Below are 21,289 nucleotides of genomic sequence, written 5' to 3' on the forward strand. Positions count from 1 at the left end.
CATAATCCTTATTTGCGAATCGCAAATTGCAATTCGCAATTAAGGAATACCTGCCCATTCATTCCTATGGGCCTAGAGGCCCCTAGGAATGAATGGGAAGACATGCTCAATTTGCGATTCTCAATTAGAGAATCGCAAATTGAGAATAAATTTCAAGGGTGCCAGGGTGTCTAAAGGACACCCTGTTGCACCTCTGAAATGGACATGTGTGCACATGTGGCACACATACATGCCCTAAGGGCATGTATGTGTGCCACATGGCACTTTGAAAAATGCAAAAAAGTGAATTTTTCAATGAAATCGCAGATTACCACCAACTTGAAGTTGGTTGTAATTTGCGATTCCTTAAGGCCAAATTGCACTTTTTCTGGGCCTCTTACATTGCATTTAAGGAATCTCAATTTGCGTTTTCTTAAATGCAATTGCAAAATAGGGAATCACCAATTTTGCGATTCCTTATTTTGCAAGGCTGTTTTCCTTTCATACATCCCACTTAGCTAAATTGCTATCGCAATTTTGAATGATACATATGGCTCTTTATTTGTGTTTGCTGGCGCAATTTCTCCTGTTGGTACTTACCCCATTGAGTCATTTGCCTGTGAATTACAGCACCAGATTCAAAGAGGTTTCTGAGGCTAGGACACAAGCAACACCAGCTCAGAAGCATCCAAAGGCTATTCATTTTTTCCTCATCTACAGAGGACAATACAAACACTGTAGCCGATATCCAGCTAGATACATGGACAATCCCTTGCAGAGTATGAAGGCCAGGTGATGCAGCATTCTACGTTTATAGGTTTGACTCTGTATGTCTGTGACTGGAGGTCTTGAAGTTTGACTCTGGAGGGGAAACATCCTTTACAACGCAACTTTTACCACATAGTGCCTTTACGACGCAACTTTTACAACGCAAACCATTACAACGCATTGCGCTGGGGGGCACTCTAGGATAGGGAATAGGTTTAATTTACTATCCAACACCTTCCATACTATCCACAGGAACTGGAGTTGGAATAGTAAATTAAACAATTCACTATCCAGCGCCCCAAAGCACTATGCGTTGTAAAGGGATGCGTTGTAAAAACCGCGTTGTAAAGGCATGCGTGGTAAAAGCATGCGTTGTAATGTCATACATCCCTCTGGAGACATGGAAGTCAAATGCTGAAGGTCTGGATCTGGAGGCCTGAATTCTGGATACCTGGAGAAGGTTGTACGGAAGTTGGAGATCCCTATGTCTGAGTCTTGAGTTCTGAAGCCAAATGTCTGGGTCTCGAAAGTCAAACTCTGGAAGTCTAACGTTCTCAATACTCAATATGGGGGTTGGAGTTTGGGGGCCTGACTCTGGAGTTGTGAGTCTGAAGGTCTGGACTTAGGGGTCTGGAGGTCTTAGCCAGGATTTCTGAATCTCATAGTGGTTACAGAGTGCTGAGCTCTTTGGTGGTACAACGTCAGTGCCAATCTCCCAGATCCTACCTGTGTCACTCCTTGAGGAGCTCAGCTGAACTAGAAGCCTCTTCCCTTGTTTCACATACTCTTTGTGGAGTTGAGGCCAAACATCTGTTGCTATTTCATGCCAAGTATAACCCGCCCTGCTGGGAATCTTGGAGAGCTACAGGCTGTCCTCCTTCCGAGCCAACAGAGCTCTCACTGACACCACCATTGCCTGCCCTTTATTGTAGAGTGCACTCTCAGGCTGTTTCACTATTCCATATCAAGCGGAACATCTCTCTTTCATGGTTCCGGGTAGCTTCCTTGACCTTCCAAAACATGCTACATTTTCTCATTTATATAAGGCACCACTTGGATCATGTTCAAACCCTCCTATTATCATTACTAACTCAAGAGCTGATGTACATTTTAGCCTGTCAGAGTTTGCATTGTTGGCTATTACTGTGGGCCCTGCTATAAGTACAAATAAAGGTTACTTACTCCTAACTTAAAGACATGTATTGCTTCGTAGACACTGCCAGGTCCCTAGCCTGACCTTAAGCTCAGCTAGACCCCTAAGCTATGCTTCCAGATGGCTTCCACTTTTGTTACTTTGTGATGCAATTGTTGCTTCAGGATGTCAAACACTGTGGGCCTGACTCTCTAAAGTAAAGTCTGAAGTCTTAAGTTTGGACCTGAAGTCTAAGCATAGACCTGAAGTCTAAGTTTGGACCTGACGTCTGACTTTAGACTTTAGCGCTAAAGTTAGACTTCAGGTCTAAAGTTAGACTTCAAGCCTAAAGTTAGACCTTAGGTCTAAACTTAGACTTTAGGTCAAAGTTTACCTTTGTGAATCGGGCAGCAAGTCTTCCCTGTCCACCTCTTTTTCCTAACATTGCTATGCATCAGTTTGTTCTACCAGCAGGTCGCATGTGGTAATAACAGAAGAGATGCTCTAGGCTGATGGAGCACAGTGACTGCGAGCAAGCACCTGTTTTCTACACATTCTGATCCTCCATTGCTTTGTTCATAGGTTAAGGTCCTCAAGAAGGGAAGATTCTATGGACTGAAGTTGTACGCTGAGATGGGGCCCGACTTTTGGTGCAGCGAGCTGCAATATCATGGTTGCTTTGGGCCCCACGTCAACAAGTGGCTGAAAAAGGAATACGCCTACTTCCAGGAAGGCGACTACCCAGACAAGGTTTGTGTTGCTGACTGCCATTCAAGAAATACCTACACCTTACCTTTCCTGTACCCCTTCTATCTTTCTCCTCATTTTCTACCTAGAATTCTGAATCTTTTCTGTCACTGTTTATGTCCACAGGTCTGCGACTCAGAGCACAATCAGCACCAAAGCTACTGCTTGTTTAAGTACCACCAGTGCCATCAGCGCAAATTCCATGACACCAAGGTTAGAGAGGGTGCGGGTGGTGACCGACTGTTTATGGGAGACAGAGGATAGTGTGGTAGATAGAAAAGCTTTGTAGAAGATGGAAACCTGGGATGGAGCACAGGATCCTGGGTGGGGTCCAGAGACCTTGTGCTTCGTGGAGGGACTTTATATGGAGATAGAGGCCCTGCTCAAAGAGGTGGAGCCTCAGGCATACACCAGTGCCTAGATGATGCAAAGCTTTTGCCTGGCGCTAGAGAGCTTATGTTTGGGCAGATACCCTGCTGGAAGAACACCTACTCTACATTGTTTTCCAAATTCTGCTTCCACCTTTTCCCTTCCTTTTCTTTTTCTAGCTCTGGGTCAAAGTCAGATGGCGAAAAATAAGTTCTAGTCCCCAAAAAAGAATGACAGTGCCTACCACCTGCAATCACTTGCAGAAATGAAGCACTGCAAGGGTGGACTTGTCCCATTGAAGGATTTAATTTGTGCCTAATGGTGATCAGGGTGGTGACTGTTCCCACTAGGAGAGGCAGACAAACTCATTGTGACATCAGATGAAAAGAGTGTCACAGAGTGAGAATCATCTGGAGGACGTTGGACAGACATGGTAGGCATTGGCGGTGTGAACCCATGAAGGAGAATCCAAAAATCAGAATGGGGAGAAAGAATCAGTGATTCATTCAGTTTCCATGTATAGTAGTATTTAATCAAAAGGGGAATGAACCACGTTTCTTGGAATGCCAGGGTCTATAAGTGCTGTACAAAGGCCTGGTTGTACGACCGTACAACGCAGGCAAAAACATTGCATGCCTTTGCCACGCAATTTTTAGCATGCATGTTTTTACTGCGAATATGCATTTACAACGCATGAAAATACCACACATTGGTTTTAGATTTAAAAACAATGTATCTGTGGGGGGAGACCACGCACCCCTCCCAACTTACCCTTAATTCCATGGTATTGGCATGCATTGTAAATGCATATTCGCGATAAAAATATGCGTGCTAAAAAAGGTGTGAAAAAGGCACAACGAAGTAATAACCTTGTTGGAAGGGCTGTTTCCCCAATGGCCCTTATACACTCTAACTATATACATAGCGGTATATCTTGATTCTCCGCTTGACAAAGTTATGTGAGCCCTTTGATCATAGGGTCCTTTTCCACCTGAGTTTCCCGTTCTCAAGGCAGTAAACTTTCCTCCACCTGGAGGGAGACCATCTGGTTCTTTGACTGTTGCAAATAATGTGTGGAAATTAGCGAAAAAAGTGTAGAGTTAAAAATACCATGTATCCTGTAAAGAGCATTTTATTGATCAGGAAGGGGTAATGTTAAAAACAGTGCCAGGTGCTGTAGTCAATGTGTAAGTGGTCTACTGCACCTATATATTATTGTTATCGGTGGTCGACATATTTCAGTCCTTATGACCGCATGATGGGCGGACTTTCATCAGGACCGAGGAAGGAGCGGAGTGGAATTAGGCAGCTGTATTGTAGGTAACTTTAAATCACTCACCTATGTTCGTCACTAAGTTCATTGACTCGATTTGTGATGTTGTTATAGGGTTCTACCTACAACTTGGGTAAACAAAACGGGAAAAGGGTTGAGTCAGCACATTTAAGGAGTGTGTAGTGTCTTTAAAGTAAAGGGGTGCTGTCCCTACGAGTCAGATTAACATTTGAATCATTGCTAACTAAAGGCAAGACACCGCATACATGTCCAGCAAGACTATATACTTACATCAGTGTTGTCCATCAAATGGAACATTAGGGGTTATTCTAGCTCAGACAGTTACCAGAGAGGGGCTGTTTGTCAATTTCACCTGTTGGACATGTGACAGTGCATCAGGACATGTGGTCCTATCGAAAAGTGTCTACTGCCAGTCAAAATGTGTTAAGATGATACCCTATTTCACACCAGTTGTGGACACTTACAGTGGTTTGACGTATGCAGAGGTTTGTGAGGAAGGACACACACAGTCAATGGTTTCCCTATTAAGGACTGGATACTGAAGTACGTTACAATCCTGGCTGAGAGGTTGCAGTGCTTACTTTGTGCTGGTGCTTGCAATTTTAAGGACCGGGGCTTATTTTTCATCATCAGAGTTGAGCCCAGGGCTAAAGACAAAAAGGAAGAAATGAGAGGAGGAGGAGAACGGTAGGATAACAGTGGCAGTAAGAGAAATTAGGGATAAAGAGGAAGCTGTAAGATTGAGATAAAGTGGCAGGAAGTTTAGTAAGGCGGAAGGAGATGCACGACGTGGAATCAAGCTGGGCCGCCATGGTATCTGGCAATCCTGGCATTCTGCAGCACCAGCAGTAGTCTCATAAGAAAACCTTTAGATCCCTGAACTACTACTGCTAATAATACTACTACTACTAGTATACTATAGCTGCTACTGCTACTACTACTACTCCTACTACTGCTGCTAATACTACTGCTACACTACTGCTGCTACTACTACTACTGTTACTACTACTATTACTACTACTGCTACTACTATTGCTACTATTACTACTCTTTCTCCTCCTGCTCCTCTTCTTCTCTCTCCTTCTATTCCTAACTTTTTCCCTCCCCCTCTTCCCTCCTTTTACTCATCTTTCCTCACCCTTCCGCCTCCTTTTACTTCCCTCTTCCTCCTCCTCCTTCTCTCCTCTTCCTTCTTCTTCCCTTTTCTCTCAACCTTCCTCTTCCCTCTTCCTTTCTCTTCTCTCTTCCTTCCTCTTCCCTCTTCTTCTGTTTCTCCTCTGCCCCCACCGTCAAAAGGGCAGTGAAAGAGCCCCCTGGGCCAGCCATGGTAATGCGTAGGACAGCCAAAGTACATGACCTCCAGCTCCCCACCTTAGAGGTTAAGACCAATGTCTTAACGGAAGTCCTCCAGCTGGGGCAAACATCTTCTGAGCTTTTTTGGGGGTTGAGACAAATCTTCTTCTGGGCCCCCAATCAACAGACAAATTGCTAGGCGCCCAGTCCCTCCTCCAGGTGACCCTGCTTTTCTCTCGCAGCATCTTTCTCCCGAGAGTCTGGCAGTGCAAGCCTCCACGAGTGCGTCTAACCTCAACACCTTCATAACCACCACTAGCAGGGATGTACACTAGTGGAAAACATTTGTATCCTCTGCTAGTTTGTAACTTTGATCAGCTAATGCCAGCTGCTCATTGGGATGGTATTCCTGCTAACTTTGGGACTCCGTGGCACAAGTCCTCCCTGGTGTGCCCGAAGATCTCCAACCTGTTCTTGCTCGGGTGATTCAAGAAGTTCATGATGCGGCCAATTCCCTGACTTGTTGTGGCTTGGACATCACCGATTCCATTAGGCAGGACATTGGCGCCAGTGTTGCCATTTGCTGCCAAGTGTGGCCGTGATTGACTGGATTCTTAAGTGATGTTGTGCCCTCCCTGATGGACATGCTCTTCGATGGGACTCACCTGGTTGAGGACAAAGTTGATTCTGCTTTAAAGCGTTTTAAAGATAGCAGAGCTACCACACATTCGCTGGGCCAGTTTTCCCCACTTCCCGAACCGCGACAGTTCCACTGCTCCTTTTTCTGATTTAGTTGAGGTGGCTCTTACTGCCAGCCTGTCCGGCTTTCTTCACAGCGGCCCCCGTTGGCATACAGGGTCGCTGACTTTACTCTGCAAACAGGCTACAGCACTCAATGGGTTCACAAGCTGCTAATTTAACCCCAGCCCCCTGTGGCCTAAGGGGTCACTGACTTGAATCTGTACGTGGACGAAGGCCCAATCGGTGCAGCCTCAGGTAACATCATGGCAGCCCCCTCTGGTATACAGGGATGCAGACTGGAAACTACACACTGGCAACGGCCCGATCTGTGCAGCAGATGCTTTCACACCTTGCAATGGGGATCCTCCCACGAGGATTCCCCACTGGACCTTGCTCCCTTCAAGCACTCTCTTCTTCCTCACAGGGCACACTGGTCTTAGCAAACAGGCAGGCACTGGTGCTGCAGGTTCTAGGGCAGGTGGTCTTGGATTGCCTTGTGTGATGTCTCCTCACCCAGCTGGGAGACTGGCAGACCCTAGCCCCGCAGCCCCTAGTCCTGGTCATGGATAGAAGGCTTGCAGAGCTTCTCCTCCTCAACATACAGCCCAACTGCCTGCTTGACAATGGACAATTTTAGGAGCCTCGAGCTCCCCATCTTATAGTCCATTTCCATACACCAAATTTGATTCAGGGCCTGAGTCTTAGAAGTTTGTCCTGGGGTTTCATTCCTTTTGAGGTGCCAAATCCTCTGTGTTGCCCTACCTGTAGAAAGCAGCCTGTCACAGCAGAAGCAACTCTGAATCTGACAGCCTCACAATTGGGATCATTTGAGTGACTAGAGGTTGATACCTGGATGTCAGCCACAGTGATATGTGCATCGAAAAATTATCCCAGGACCATAGTCTTAATCTTTCCCTTATCAGCGCCATCTCCTCCTAAGATGTGCCCATGCCCCTTTCCAATGGCCTTGCTTAGAATCAAAGAGCACCCTTTGAAGTGTACTGAAGAGCCTGGCTCTTCCTTCCTCCAGTGTGTGTCCCATCCAACTCACAGGAATGCAGCAATCCACAGATCTGTCTGGACTGAGTCCTCTATCTCTTTATGCTCCGACAGGTCTGCCATGGGTCTCCCAAAAGGGCACCCCAGAGTCTTCCATGTATCTTACGACTCACAGGCACATATGCACATACATGCACCACACATGCGCTGCACAAACTTGATGTAGACCAAGGGTAAGTTAAGCATTCAGCAGCGGCACTTTACATGAGTGGGCCTGTAGGCCTCACTACAGTGACATAGGTACAAAGGCCTGTTTACTCCTACTGATCACCACGTCGCTCATGCTACTTGACTCCTAGTAAATGCCTTTCACCACTGTGAGGGTAGCACTTTGGGTGCCTCTTTCTGTCCAATAAGACAACACTTTGTGAGACAGTCCTATGCCATGATGCACACGCATGATCCATGTTCGCCTATGACTAAATAAATTAGCACCAGGGATCCAGATATCGTTGCAGCTGAAGCTCTCAGGGCAGGGGACATGTCTGTCAACAGACGCCCTGATCAGACTGTCTCAGATAAGTTCCTAACCTGGAAATGATGGGTGACCAGATCGGTAAAACCAACAGGAAAATCCATCAGCATTCTCGTGGCTCAATCTGGCACTGTGCTCCATTATAAACTATAACCCTTACTGAGAAATTAACCATCTCAATAACTTGGGATTCTCTCCCATTCCTAGCCATCAACCCTAATGGTGCCTTTGTTGTCCTCCCTCCTGACTTACCACTCATCTGGCAAGCTGAGCATGTTCCATAGAACCTCTCTGTGTTTCTGTGCACCCCTGGCCACTAGAACAGTGGGTCCAACCTACCCAAGGTTTTTCTAATGCCCAAGTATCGTGCCATGGGCACTTTGTGGACCATTGGCAGGAAATTCCTGTGCACTAATGAAACCACTAACCTCTTGATACATCCTGGCTCAGAATGCAAGAGCTCATCATAAAGTAGGCCATCCTCCCACTCAGGGCCTGCAGTCTTAAGGTACTTCCTCTTGACCACAGTGCAGAGAAGGCAATGTCCTCTCATTGATACTAACTTCCTGCACAATACCATTGAGTTGAGATGAATGTGCTCCAGAGCATCTGGGTCAGTCCCTCAGATCTCCATAGCTACTAAACTGAGCGCTACTTGGCCCTCTCAGGTCTCTTCTCCCAAACGTAACTTGCTTGCTGTGTGCGTCGGGGTGGAAAGCCTCTCTTTTTTAAATCGTGTTAGCTGCACACATAAAAGGTCAAATGAATCAATGTCCAAAATGTCCGCCTATTGGAAGATTACCATCGGATACAATCATAGCAATGTTATAGTGGCAAAATAGCATAAGCGTCTAGGTTCAACAATGAAACATTTAAAAACATTGAACGAAAATGAAACAATGATCAGCTGCACTTGGCGACTGTTTATAGAACCTCTGATGGTGGATAACCCGGGGATGGAAAGCATCTCTGAACAGCCAAGTTAGTTCCATGCAGATACAAGCTAGGCTAGTCCTGATGAAGGCCAATACGAGGAGCAGTGCTTGCTGGGCCATCTTCTCCTGACTGTCACTAGGCAGGACACTTGTATTCTGCTAGATAGAGAAGTAAATCAAATTAACTAAAAGCTTGTGGGCGACTATGATGAAAAAAGGAGTCGCCCTGGGATTCGTCCCTGAACTGCGAAACACAAGGCTCGTTTATCTTACACCAAATGTGTGACTCTACCAACTGTGTGCAATACCCTGCCGGAGGAAGGTCCAGTGGTAACACACAGTGGTAAAACCAATATGGCTGCCATGGCAAGTCTACAATGTTTTCTTTTCATATATAGTTTTACAAAAATATGAAAAACGTTGAAAAGAAATAAACAAAACCGCTACCTCTAAAGTTGGCGTGATAATGTTTGAAGAAAATAAGTACAATTGGCCCAGTGAATAAATTTTTTTTAAAAGAGGAGAAACGACTTCTTAGTAGGCAGATGTGCACGTGCGCCATGGCTGACAGGAGCGTTCTCAATGACCCATGATGTGGTCGGTGCAAGCATAATATGAATGACAGTCGAACAGGCCAATAAATGAAGAGGGCCTACTGAAAGTGTGCGGTGTGTTTATTATGTATTTCAATTTTTGGAAAACGTGCGGCTAGAAATGCAGCTAAAGTCTAAATAGTTTCTAGGCCAGGCCTAAAAAGGAAATAATTGTGGAAAAAGGCACTGTGACGTAACATGGCACATGAATATTTGGAACAGGTTACAGTTATAAAGTGTGATCAACTGACATGGGATAATTTGTTCAAAGGCGAGTTGAAGATCAGCTCCTGACCTGATGTACCATTGCATTACTATGCAGATCACTTTCCTACCCCACCACCTCCTCGTCCTTTCATATTCCTCATTTTAAAATACCAGCTGATCAAAAATTCCCACTTAGCCAACATAAAGCGTTCCAGTGTCGACTGGACAAAGAAACAAATATACAAATTTCCACCTTCAATTTGCCCCAAGTAGAGCTTTGTACACAGGCTGCAATTCTCTCCAGGAACTAATATGGCAATGTTGTGTTCAAGTGGCTACACAATTTCAGATAGGGTATGGGGAAAAGGAATTCCTAGAGCAGACATTACTTTAAATAAATTGAATTTGGCTTATTTTTGTATAGCACCTATTCCCTGGCTCAGCATCTACCAGGGTTGAATGGAAACTGTATGGGTGGTATGTAAATTCGGATGAGTTTACCTGTGGTATGTCAGTCAACGTATGCCCATTTCAGGATCAGATGGCAAGGTTGTAGTGTTCAAAAAGTTCAACTACTGTGAATGTTTTAAACTCAGGGCCAGATCCACAAAGGTTCTATTACAAGTATGTGTAAGTTCCTCTTGTAGCACAACTAACTCACAACTGAATTCATGCAACATTTGGGAACAGGAAAACAGAGATTTTGGCAAAGTTTTAAGTGGAAGATAATTTCAAGGTTGACTTGCATTGAAGTTAAAGCAATTTAATGTGGGTGAATGCTACAATAAAGCCATTTTTTACTTTAAAACTTGGGCTCTATCACTGCCTCTAAATAAGCCAGGAGTCGCTAAAAGAAAGTAGCAGGTAATTTTTTGTGACTAGGGTCCTCTGAGTTTAACAAAATCTTTTCTTGCAAATGGCTTCAGACATGGCCAAAGCAAGGATGTATAGATGTCCTTGGCATTCTAAACCCAGTTGAGCATTAAGTAGGAAGTTACTATGTAGGGTATAGGTCGAATAGGAGAAGCTTCTGTGAAATGTGCTTTGGAAGGTACACCTTAGATATTGCCTGATTGAACAGTAGCACTCGTGACCTGCTCGAAACGAATAGTTTCTTACCTGTCGATGTAGTTTTGTAGCTTGAAGAATTTCTGGATTTACTATGCTGTGCATTATTCCGCCATCTAGTGGTTGGGTCCGGAATTGTAGTATTTCTTCTCTTTTTTTCTTTCTGTTGGTGGGCGTCGATGTAGTACCATTTGGTGCCCTTCTGTGACTTCAACAGGCTTCATCCGGAAGCTCCCACCTTTGGTAACCATCTTCGGATTCTTTTTTTTTCTCCTCCTCCTTATAGTTCTCTTCCTTAGCAGAGGAGGGTGGGTCCGCTAGTGTACCCAGAAAATTCTTCAAACTGCAAAACAATACTGACTGGTAACAAACTATTCATTTTGCAGCGTGAATCTTTTCTGGATTCACTATGCTGTGCATTATTCCGCCAACTAGTGGTTGGGTGAAAATGAAATACCAGGATTTCAAGTTAAACATACAGCAGTACTTGCTGGCCAGCGACCAAAATAAAGTAAAGCCTGCATGTATGTCCATATGATATGGCACAGACTGTCATACTCTGACCTTTAACATATGGAAGGGGAAGCTCGTGAGTGTGTGTGGAAGAGTAGAGTAGAGTTTTTAGGCCCCCTGTAAACATGCTACATCTAACCACCAATCGTTGTCTACAGAAGTATAAATCAAAAAATAACTTCTAGCAAAGACCCTACGTGCCCCAGTGTAAGATTTCAGGACTTTGTGTATTATATTTTTTTAACCAAAGGTAGGATTTATTTTGGGTGTTGCTCCTCTAAAGGATGAAGGGGGTGTGAAAGAGAAAAGGAGTGACACTCATTCAGAGCAAGTCAGACTTGAGGGTCCCGATTAAAACAAAAAGACAAACTTATTCATACTCGTATGTGTATATACTTGCTGGGTGTCGGTTTGCAAATTTCTGGAATGCACAAAGGTTTGTCAGGTTACACCTAGAATAGAGTGGCAGTCAGAAAGTGCAAATATACCTTCTGACTTTTTTATGTTTTTCTCCAGGAAGAAATATTTCCTTATAAAGGAAATCGTTCCTGTACAGCCTGACCAGTTTATGGGGTGTTCCCTTTCCAACTTGGAAAGGGGCTCTTGTTAGGAATACATTTATGAGATTTTTTCCAGGGAGGAAATCGGTGTGAAAGGGATTTTCAAATAGCCATAAATATATAAGTTGTCAATATGTGTGTGTAAGCAAAACTTAAATTTGTAAATAGCTCTGTGAAAGGGGTCCAAGGTGTTTGAACAAGGTCTCACCTGGTTTCAGGTATCCAACCATGGAACTTCTGTATGGTTCGGACGGTGAGGAAATTAGGCAGATAGATTAGTGGACATAAACAAGAAAGTTGGGATAATAACTGTCAACTAAGTAGAGCACACAATGCTTAATTTGAGCCGGCGTTTTTCAGGGCTCAGCACCGGCACTTAATTGTCAACACAGCGCTTGTGACTAACCCTGGGCGTAGTATTCATAGTGGGGCTACGCAAAGTGGGCGAGAAACTACGCCCACCTTCGCACTTCGCGTAGCCCCACTATGCGGCGCATGCCCCCCTCCCCTACATAGCTAATTTAAGTATATGCGCACATAAAAATAAATAAAAGGCACTTAACTTATCCGCGGCGTCCCGGGGCTCCCTCTGCTCGTTCACGCCGCCGTCTTGCTAACCAATGCGCATGCGCGGCCGGAAATGCGCATTGGTTAGCAAGACGGCGGCGTGAACGAGCAGAGGGAGCCCCGGGACGCCGCGGATAAGGTAAGTGCCTTTTATTTATTTTTATGCACTCAAGAACTTAAATTAGCTATGTTCGGGAGGGCGGGAGGGAGGCGGGTGGCGGGCAACTTCACTGCGCCCTCAGAGTGGGCGTAGTGTTGCCTGCTACACCTACTTTGCAAAGGGCGAAGTAGGCAACACTACGCCCACTTTGTGGGCGTAGCAAAGTCCTTCGCCCAGGGTTACTTGTGACAGTCTGTCACAAGGTGGCCCTGTCTGACTAATTTAGAGATGATCACAACAGTTAATTATTAATTCAATATACGTTCAGAATGACTATTCCCTTCCGCCCAAGCCACTCTTAAAGATTCGGGGGCCTGGAATCATCCAAATAGTCACACTTGTAGGAGTGTCATGGTTAGGAGTTGCGTTGTTACTGTCATTGGCTCCATTGCAGGGGCAATGTGAGGTGCAAGATGCAGTGGCCTCCTGACAAGAGCCCTGGCACTTATTATTATTATTATTTTTACAAATTAGGCACTGACTGAGCACAGCAGAGAGCACTGGATAGAATGAGTCAGTAACACAGGTTTATCATTAAGAAAGGAAGCAATGAGAAATGAGTTAGGAAATTTGCAGGTAAAATGAAATGAGGTTTCAATGTCGCCCTTTCTCGTGCAGGTGTACCGTGTTGGATGCATGAAGGACAAAGAATACAAGATGGTTGACGGAGGCTATGAACAAGTCAAGGTTTTTCACCGACACATAAGTTTAAAAGCTCTGCAGAGGGATAGAGCAAACAATGATGCAGAAACATTTTAAAAAAGAGTAATGCAAAAAAGAATGGAGGGAGGGGGGAAAGAAGGGAAATGGGGAAAAAAAAGTAGACAAAGACAAAAAAAACAAAAAATATTTCATTTATACTAGAGGAAAAAGAATGAATTCAAGTAGAGAAGGAAAAATAGGGAGAAAGCATGTAAGAACGAGAAAGGGAGAGAGGAGAAAAAATATGATAGAGGAAGAATCAGGTCAAAAACAAGATGGTTGACGGAGGCTATGAACAAGTCAAGGTTTTTCACCGACACATAAGTTTAAAAGCTCTGCAGAGGGATAGAGCAAACAATGATGCAGAAACATTTTAAAAAAGAGTAATGCAAAAAAGAATGGAGGGAGGGGGGAAAGAAGGGAAATGGGAAAAAAAGTAGACAAAGACAAAAAAAACAAAAAATATTTCATTTATACTAGAGGAAAAAGAATGAATTCAAGTAGAGAAGGAAAAATAGGGAGAAAGCATGTAAGAACGAGAAAGGGAGAGAGGAGAAAAAATATGATAGAGGAAGAATCAGGTCAAAAACAAGATGGTTGACGGAGGCTATGAACAAGTCAAGGTTTTTCACCGACACATAAGTTTAAAAGCTCTGCAGAGGGATAGAGCAAACAATGATGCAGAAACATTTTAAAAAAGAGTAATGCAAAAAAGAATGGAGGGAGGGGGGAAAGAAGGGAAATGGGAAAAAAAAGTAGACAAAGACAAAAAAAACAAAAAATATTTCATTTATACTAGAGGAAAAAGAATGAATTCAAGTAGAGAAGGAAAAATAGGGAGAAAGCATGTAAGAACGAGAAAGGGAGAGAGGAGAAAAAATATGATAGAGGAAGAATCAGGTCAAAAACAAGATGGTTGACGGAGGCTATGAACAAGTCAAGGTTTTTCACCGACACATAAGTTTAAAAGCTCTGCAGAGGGATAGAGCAAACAATGATGCAGAAACATTTTAAAAAAGAGTAATGCAAAAAAGAATGGAGGGAGGGGGGAAAGAAGGGAAATGGGAAAAAAAAGTAGACAAAGACAAAAAAAACAAAAAATATTTCATTTATACTAGAGGAAAAAGAATGAATTCAAGTAGAGAAGGAAAAATAGGGAGAAAGCATGTAAGAACGAGAAAGGGAGAGAGGAGAAAAAATATGATAGAGGAAGAATCAGGTCAAAAACAAACGGAGAAATTAAAAAGCAATAGATTTAAGAAGAGAACTGGGAACTGGGTAAAATGCAATGCAAACCACAGTCAGTCTACCTCCCCCTGAATCGCCCTTATAGGAACGTCGTTCAGATTCAATCGCCCTAAAAATCGGGTCCGGGACCAGGAAGGGAGCACATTGTAGAGCATAAAGCAAGCGAGGGAGGGCCATCACTTTAAATAGGACGGCTCGCCCCATCAGCGAAAGCGGGAGAGACCTCGCAGTCCCGCAGGGATCCGGTGTCAAGTCTCCTCCGCCTCCCCTGCAATCAGCAGCAAAGTAACCCCCTCACGAGCGGCTCCCGCAGATCGGGGGCCGCGAGAAGCAGGCAAGGTCCTGGGAGCAAATTCGGAAAACAGAGCACACCCGCAATTCAAGGGCAGCAACACCCCTAAGTCAAGCACAGCAAATCCGAAGAAATGAGGGCCCACAGCTGATTTGTTGAGCCGGGAGGTGGGGGCGGGAAGAGTACCAGCTGCGGCAGATTAGCAAAGCACTGCCCGCTGGTCCTCGCAGTCCCGCTGGGATACGGTGTCAAGTCTCCTCCGCCTCCCCTGCGTTCAGCAGCAAAGTCACCCCTTCACGAGCGGCTCCCGCGGAGCGGGGGCCGCGAGAAGCAGGCAAGGTCCTGGGAGCAAATTCGGCAAACAGAGCACACCCGCAATTTAAGGGCAGCAACACCCCTCAGTCAAGGACGGCAAATCCGAAGAAATGAGGACCCACAGCTGATTTGTTGAGCCGGGAGGTGGGGGCGGGAAGAGGACCAGCTGCGGCAGATTAGCAAAGCACTGCCCGCTGGTCCTCGCAGTCCCGCTGGGATCCGGTGTCAAGTCTCCTCCGCCTCCCCTGCGATCAGCAGCAAAGTCACCCCCTCACGAGTGGCCCCCGCGGAGCGGAGGCCGCGAGAAGCAGGCAAGGTCCTGGGGGGAAATTCGGCAAACAGAGCACACCCGCAATTTAAGGTCAGCAACACCCCTCAGTCAAGGACGGCAAATCCGAAGAAATGAGGGCCCACAGCTAATTTGTTGAGCCGGGAGGTGGGGGCGGGAAGAGAACCAGCTGTGGCAGATTAGCAACACACTGCCCGCTGGTCCTCGCAGTCCCGATGGGATCCGGTGTCAAGTCTCCTCCACCTCCCCTGCGATCAGCAGCAAAGTCACCCCCTCACGAGCGGCTCCCGCGGAGCGGGGGCCGCGAGAAGCAGGCAAGGTCCTGGGAGCAAATTCGGCAAACAGAGCACACCCGCAATTCAAGGGCAGCAACACCCCTAAGTCAAGGACGGCAAATCCGAAGAAATGAGGGCCCACAGCTGATTTGTTGAGCCGGGAGGTGGGAGCGGGAAGAGGACCAGCTGCGGCAGATTACCAACGCACTGCCCGCTGGTCCTCGCTGTCCCGCTGGGAACGGTGTCAAGTCTCCTCCGCCTCCCCTGCGATCAGCAGCAAAGTCACCCCCTCATGAGCGGCCCCCGCGGAGCGGGGGCCGCGAGAAGCAGGCAAGGTCCTGGGCGAAAAATTCGGCAAACAGAGCACACCCGCAATTCAAGGGCAGCAACACCCCTCAGTCAAGGACGGCAAATGCGAAGAAGTGAGGGCCCACAGCTGATTTGTTGAGCCGGGAGGTGGGGGCGGGAAGAGGACCAGCTGCGGCAGATTACCAATGCACTGCCCACTGGTCCTCGCAGTCCCGCTGGGATCCGGTGTCAAGTCTCCTCCGCCTCCCCTGCGATCAGCAGCAAAGTCACCCCCTCACGAGCGGGAAGCAGGCAAGGTCCTGGGAGCAAATTCGGCAAACAGAGCACACCAGCAATTCAAGGGCAGCAACACCCCTCAGTCAAGGATGGCAAATCTGAAGAAATGAGGGCCCACAGCTGATTTGTTGAGCCGGGAAGAGGGGGCGGGAAGAGGACCAGCTGCGGCAGATTAGCAACGCACTGCCCGCTGGTCCTCAAAGTCCCGCTGGGATCCGGTGTCAAGTCTCCTCTGCCTCCCCTGCGATCAGCAGCAAAGTCATCCCCTCACGAGCAGCTCTGGCTGAGCGGGGGCAGCGAGAAGCAGGCAAGGTCCTGGGAGCAAATTCGGCAAACAGAGCACACCCGCAATTCAAGGGCAGCAACACCCCTCAGTCAAGGACGGCAAATCCGAAGAAATGAGGGCCCACAGCTGATTTGTTGAGCCGGGAGGTGGGGGCGGGAAGAGGACCAGCTGCGGCAGATTAGCAACGCACTGCCCGCTGGTCCTCGCAGTCCCGTTGGGATCCGGTGTCAAGTCTCCTCCGCCTCCCCTGTGATCAGCAGCAAAGTCACCCCCTCACGAGCGGCTCCCGCTGAGCGGGGGCCGCGAGAAGCAGGCAAGGTCCTGGGAGCAACTTCGGCAAACAGAGCACACCCGCAATTCAAGGGCAGCAACACCCCTCAGTCAAGGACGGCAAATCCGAAGAAATGAGGGCCCACAGCTGATTTGTTGAGCCGGGAGGTGGAGGCGGGAAGAGGACCAGCTGCGGCAGATTAGCAAAGCACTGCCCACTGGTCCTCGCAGTCCCGCTGGGATCCGGTGTCAAGTCTCCTCCGCCTCCCCTGCGATCAGCAGCAAAGTCACCCCCTCACGAGCGGCACCCGCTGAGCGGGGGCCGCGAGAAGCAGGCAAGGTCCTGGGAGCAAATTCGGCGAACAGAGCACACCCGCAATTCAAGGGCAGCAACACCCCTCAGTCAAGGATGGTAAATCCGAAGAAATGAGGGCCCACAGCTCATTTGTTGAGCCGGGAAGTGGGAGCGGGAAGAGGACCAGCTGCGGCAGATTAGCAACGCACTGCCCGCCGGTCCTCGCAGTCCCGCTGGGATCCGGTGTCAAGTCTCCTCCGCCTCCCCTGCGATCAGCAGCAAAGTCACCCCCTCACGAGCGGCTCCCGCGGAGCGGGGGCCGCGAGAAGCAGGCAAGGTCCTGGGAGCAAATTCGGCCAACAGAGCACACCCGCAATTCAAGGGCAGCAACACCCCTAAGTCAAGGACGGCAAATCCGAAGAAATGAGGGCCCACAGCTCATTTGTTGAGCCGGGAGGTGGGAGCGGGAAGAGGACCAGCTGCGGCAGATTACCAACGCACCGCCCGCTGGTCCTCGCAGTCCCACTGGGATCCGGTGTCAAGTCTCCTCCGCCTCCCCAAAGTCATCCCCTCACGAGCAGCTCCCGCTGAGCGGGGGCAGCGAGAAGCAGGCAAGGTCCTGGGAGCAAATTCGGCAAACAGAGCACACCCGCAATTCAAGGGCAGCAACACCCCTCAGTCAAGGACGGCAAATCCGAAGAAATGAGGGCCCACAGCTGATTTGTTGAGCCGGCAGGTGGGGGCGGGAAGAGGACCAGCTGCGGCAGATTAGCAACGCACTGCCCGCTGGTCCTCGCAGTCCCGTTGGGATCCGGTGTCAAGTCTCCTCCGCCTCCCCTGTGATCAGCAGCAAAGTCACCCCCTCACGAGCGGCTCCCGCTGAGCGGGGGCCGCGAGAAGCAGGCAAGGTCCTGGGAGCAAATTCGGCAAACAGAGCACACCCGCACTTCAAGGGCAGGAACACCCCTCAGTCAAGGACGGCAAATCCGAAGAAATGAGGGCCCACAGCTGATTTGTTGAGCCGGGAGGTGGGGGTGGGAAGAGGACCAGCTGTGGCAGATTAGCAACGCACTGCCCGCTGGTCCTAGCAGTCCCGCTGGGATCCGGTGTCAAGTCTCCTCCGCCTCCCCTGCGATCAGCAGCAAAGTCACCCCCTCACGAGCGGCTCCCGCAGAGCGGGGGCCGCGAGAATCAGGCAAGGTCCTGGGAGCACATTCGGCAAACAGAGCACACCCGCAATTTAAGGGCAGCAACACCCCTCAGTCAAGGACGGCAAATCCGAAGAAATGAGGGCCCACAGCTGATTTGTTGAGCCGGGAGGTGGGGGCGGAAAGAGGACCAGCTGCGGCAGATTGCCAACGAACTGCCCGCTGGTCCTCGCAGTCCCGCTGGGATCCGGTGTCAAGTCTCCTCCGCCTCTCCTGCGATCAGCAGCAAAGTCACCCCCTCACGAGCAGCTCCCGCGGAGCGGGAGCCGCGAGAAGCAGGCAAGGTCCTGGGAGCAAATTCGGCAAACAGAGCACACCCGCAATTCAAGGGCAGCAACACCCCTCAGTCAAGGACAGCAAATCCAAAGAAATGAGGGCCCACAGCTGATTTGTTGAGCCGGGAGGTGGGGGCGGGAAGAGGACCAGCTGCGGCAGATTAGCAATGCACTGCCCGCTGGTCCTCGCAGTCCCGCTGGGATCCGGTGTCAAGTCTCCTCCGCCTCCCCTGCGATCAGCAGCAAAGTCACCCCCTCACGAGCGGCACCCGCTGAGCGGGGGCCGCGAGAAGCAGGCAAGGTCCTGGGAGCAAATTCGGCAAACAGAGCACACCCGCAATTTAAGGGCAGCAACACCCCTCAGTCAAGGACGGCAAATCCGAAGAAATGAGGGCCCACAGCTGATTTGTTGAGCCGGGAGGTGGGGGCGGGAAGAGGACCAGCTGTGGCAGATTAGCAATGCACTGCCCGCTGGTCCTCGCAGTCCCGCTGGGATCCGGTGTCAAGTCTCCTCCGCCTCCCCTGCGATCAGCAGCAAAGTCACCCCCACACGAGCGGCCCCCGCAGAGCAGGGGCCGCCAGAAGCAGGCAAGGTCCTGGGCGCAAATTCGGCAAACAGAGCACACCTGCATTTCAAGGGCAGCAACACCCCTCAGTCAAGGACGGCAAATCCAAAGAAATGAGGGCCCACAGCTGATTTGTTGAGCCTGGAGGTGGGGGAGGGAAGAGGACCAGCTGCGGCAGATTAGCAACGCACTGCCCGCTGGTCCTCGCAGTCCGGCTGGGATCCGGTGTCAAGTCTCCTCCGCCTCCCCTGCGATCAGCAGCAAAGTCACCCCCTCACGAGCGGCTCCCGCGGAGCGGGGGCCGCGAGAAGCAGGCAAGGTCCTGGGAGCAAATTCGGCAAACAGAGCACACCCGCAATTCAAGGGCAGCAACACCCCTCAGTCAAGGACGGCAAATCCGAAGAAATGAGGGCCCACAGCTGATTTGTTGAGCCGGGAGGTGGGGACGGGAAGAGGACCAGCTGTGGCAGATTAGCAACGCACTGCCCTTTGGTCCTAGCATTCCCGCTGGGATCTGGTGTCAAGTCTCCTCCGCCTCCCCTGCGATCAGCAGCAAAGTCACCCCCTCACGAGCGGCTCCCGCGGAGCGGGGGCCGCGAGAAGCAGGCAAGGTCCTGGGAGCACATTCGGCAAACACAGCACACCCGCAATTTAAGGGCAGCAACACCCCTCAGTCAAGGACGGCAAATCCGAAGAAATGAGGGCCCACAGCTCATTTGTTGAGCCGGGAAGTGGGGGCGGGAAGAGGACCAGCTGCGGCAGATTAGCAACGCACTGCCCGCCGGTCCTCGCAGTCCCGCTGGGATCCGGTGTCAAGTCTCCTCCGCCTCCCCTGCGATCAGCAGCAAAGTCACCCCCTCACGAGCGGCTCCCGCGGAGCGGGGGCCGCGAGAAGCAGGCAAGGTCCTGGGAGCAAATTCGGCAAACAGAGCACACCCGCAATTCAAGGGCAGCAACACCCCTCAGTCAAGGACGGCAAATCCGAAGAAATGAATCCCACAGCTGATTTGTTGAGCCGGGAGGTGGGGACGGGAAGAGGACCAGCTGTGGCAGATTAGCAACGCACTGCCCTTTGGTCCTAGCAGTCCCGCTGGGATCTGGTGTCAAGTCTCCTCCGCCTCCCCTGCGATCAGCAGCAAAGTCACCCCCTCACGAGCGGCTCCCGCGGAGCGGGGGCCGCGAGAAGCAGGCAAGGTCCTGGGAGCACATTCGGCAAACACAGCACACCCGCAATTTAAGGGCAGCAACACCACTCAGTCAAGGACGGCAAATCCGAAGAAATGAGGGCCCACAGCTCATTTGTTGAGCCGGGAAGTGGGGGCGGGAAGAGGACCAGCTGCGGCAGATTAGCAACGCACTGCCCGCCGGTCCTCGCAGTCCCGCTGGGATCCGATGTCAAGTCTCCTCCGCCTCCCCTGCGATCAGCAGCAAAGTCACCCCCACACGAGCGGCCCCCGCAGAGCAGGGGCCGCCAGAAGCAGGCAAGGTCCTGGGCGCAAATTCGGCAAACAGAGCACACCTGCAATTCAAGGGCAGCAACACCCCTCAGTCAAGGACGGCAAATCCGAAGAAATTAGGGTCCACAGCTGATTTGTTGAGCCGGGAGGTGGGGGCGGGAAGAGGACCAGCTGTGGCAGATTAGCAACGCACTGCCCGCTGGTCCTAGCAGTCCCGCTGGGATCTGGTGTCAAGTCTCCTCCGCCTCCCCTGCGATCAGCAGCAAAGTCACCCCCTCACGAGCAGCTCCCGCGGAGCGGAAGCCGCGAGAAGCAGGCAAGGTCCTGGGAGCAAATTCGGCAAACAGAGCACACCCGCAATTTAAGGGCAGCAACACCCCTCAGTCAAGGACGGCAAATCCAAAGAAATGAGGGCCCACAGCTGATTTGTTGAGCCGGGAGGTGGGGGCGGGAAGCGGACCAGCTGCGGCGGAATAGCAACGCACTGCCCGCTGGTCCTCGCAGTCCCGCTGGGATCCGGTGTCGTCTCCTCCGCCTCCCCTGCGATCAGCAGCAAAGTCACCCCCTCACGAGCGGCACCCGCTGAGCGGGGGCCGCCAGGAGCAGGCAAGGTCCTGGGACCAAATTCGGCAAACAGAGCACACCCGCAATTCAAGGGCAGCAACACCCCTCAGTCAAGGATGGCAAATCCGAAGAAATTAGGGCCCACAGCTGTTTTGTTGAGCCGGGAAGTGGGGGCGGGAAGAGGACCAGCTGCGGCAGGTTA

At 49.7% G+C, this 21,289-nt stretch overlaps 1 protein-coding gene across 1 annotated transcript in view; it reads left to right on the forward strand.

Moving 5' to 3' along the window:
* Window positions 1-14,788, forward strand: part of LOC144766832 (uncharacterized) — a 145,538-nt gene extending 130,750 nt beyond the window's left edge. The window contains exons 5-7 of the mRNA XM_078650552.1: window positions 2,462-2,629; window positions 2,753-2,839; window positions 13,079-14,788. Coding sequence (XP_078506678.1) covers window positions 2,462-2,629; window positions 2,753-2,839; window positions 13,079-13,219 — 396 coding nt within the window. The 3' untranslated portion in view covers window positions 13,220-14,788. The remainder of the gene's footprint in view (window positions 1-2,461; window positions 2,630-2,752; window positions 2,840-13,078) is intronic.
* The last annotated feature ends 6,501 nt before the right edge of the window (window positions 14,789-21,289 follow it).

Source organism: Lissotriton helveticus, chromosome 7 (assembly GCF_964261635.1).
Source record: "Lissotriton helveticus chromosome 7, aLisHel1.1, whole genome shotgun sequence".
Classification (NCBI taxonomy): Eukaryota; Metazoa; Chordata; class Amphibia; order Caudata; family Salamandridae; genus Lissotriton; species Lissotriton helveticus.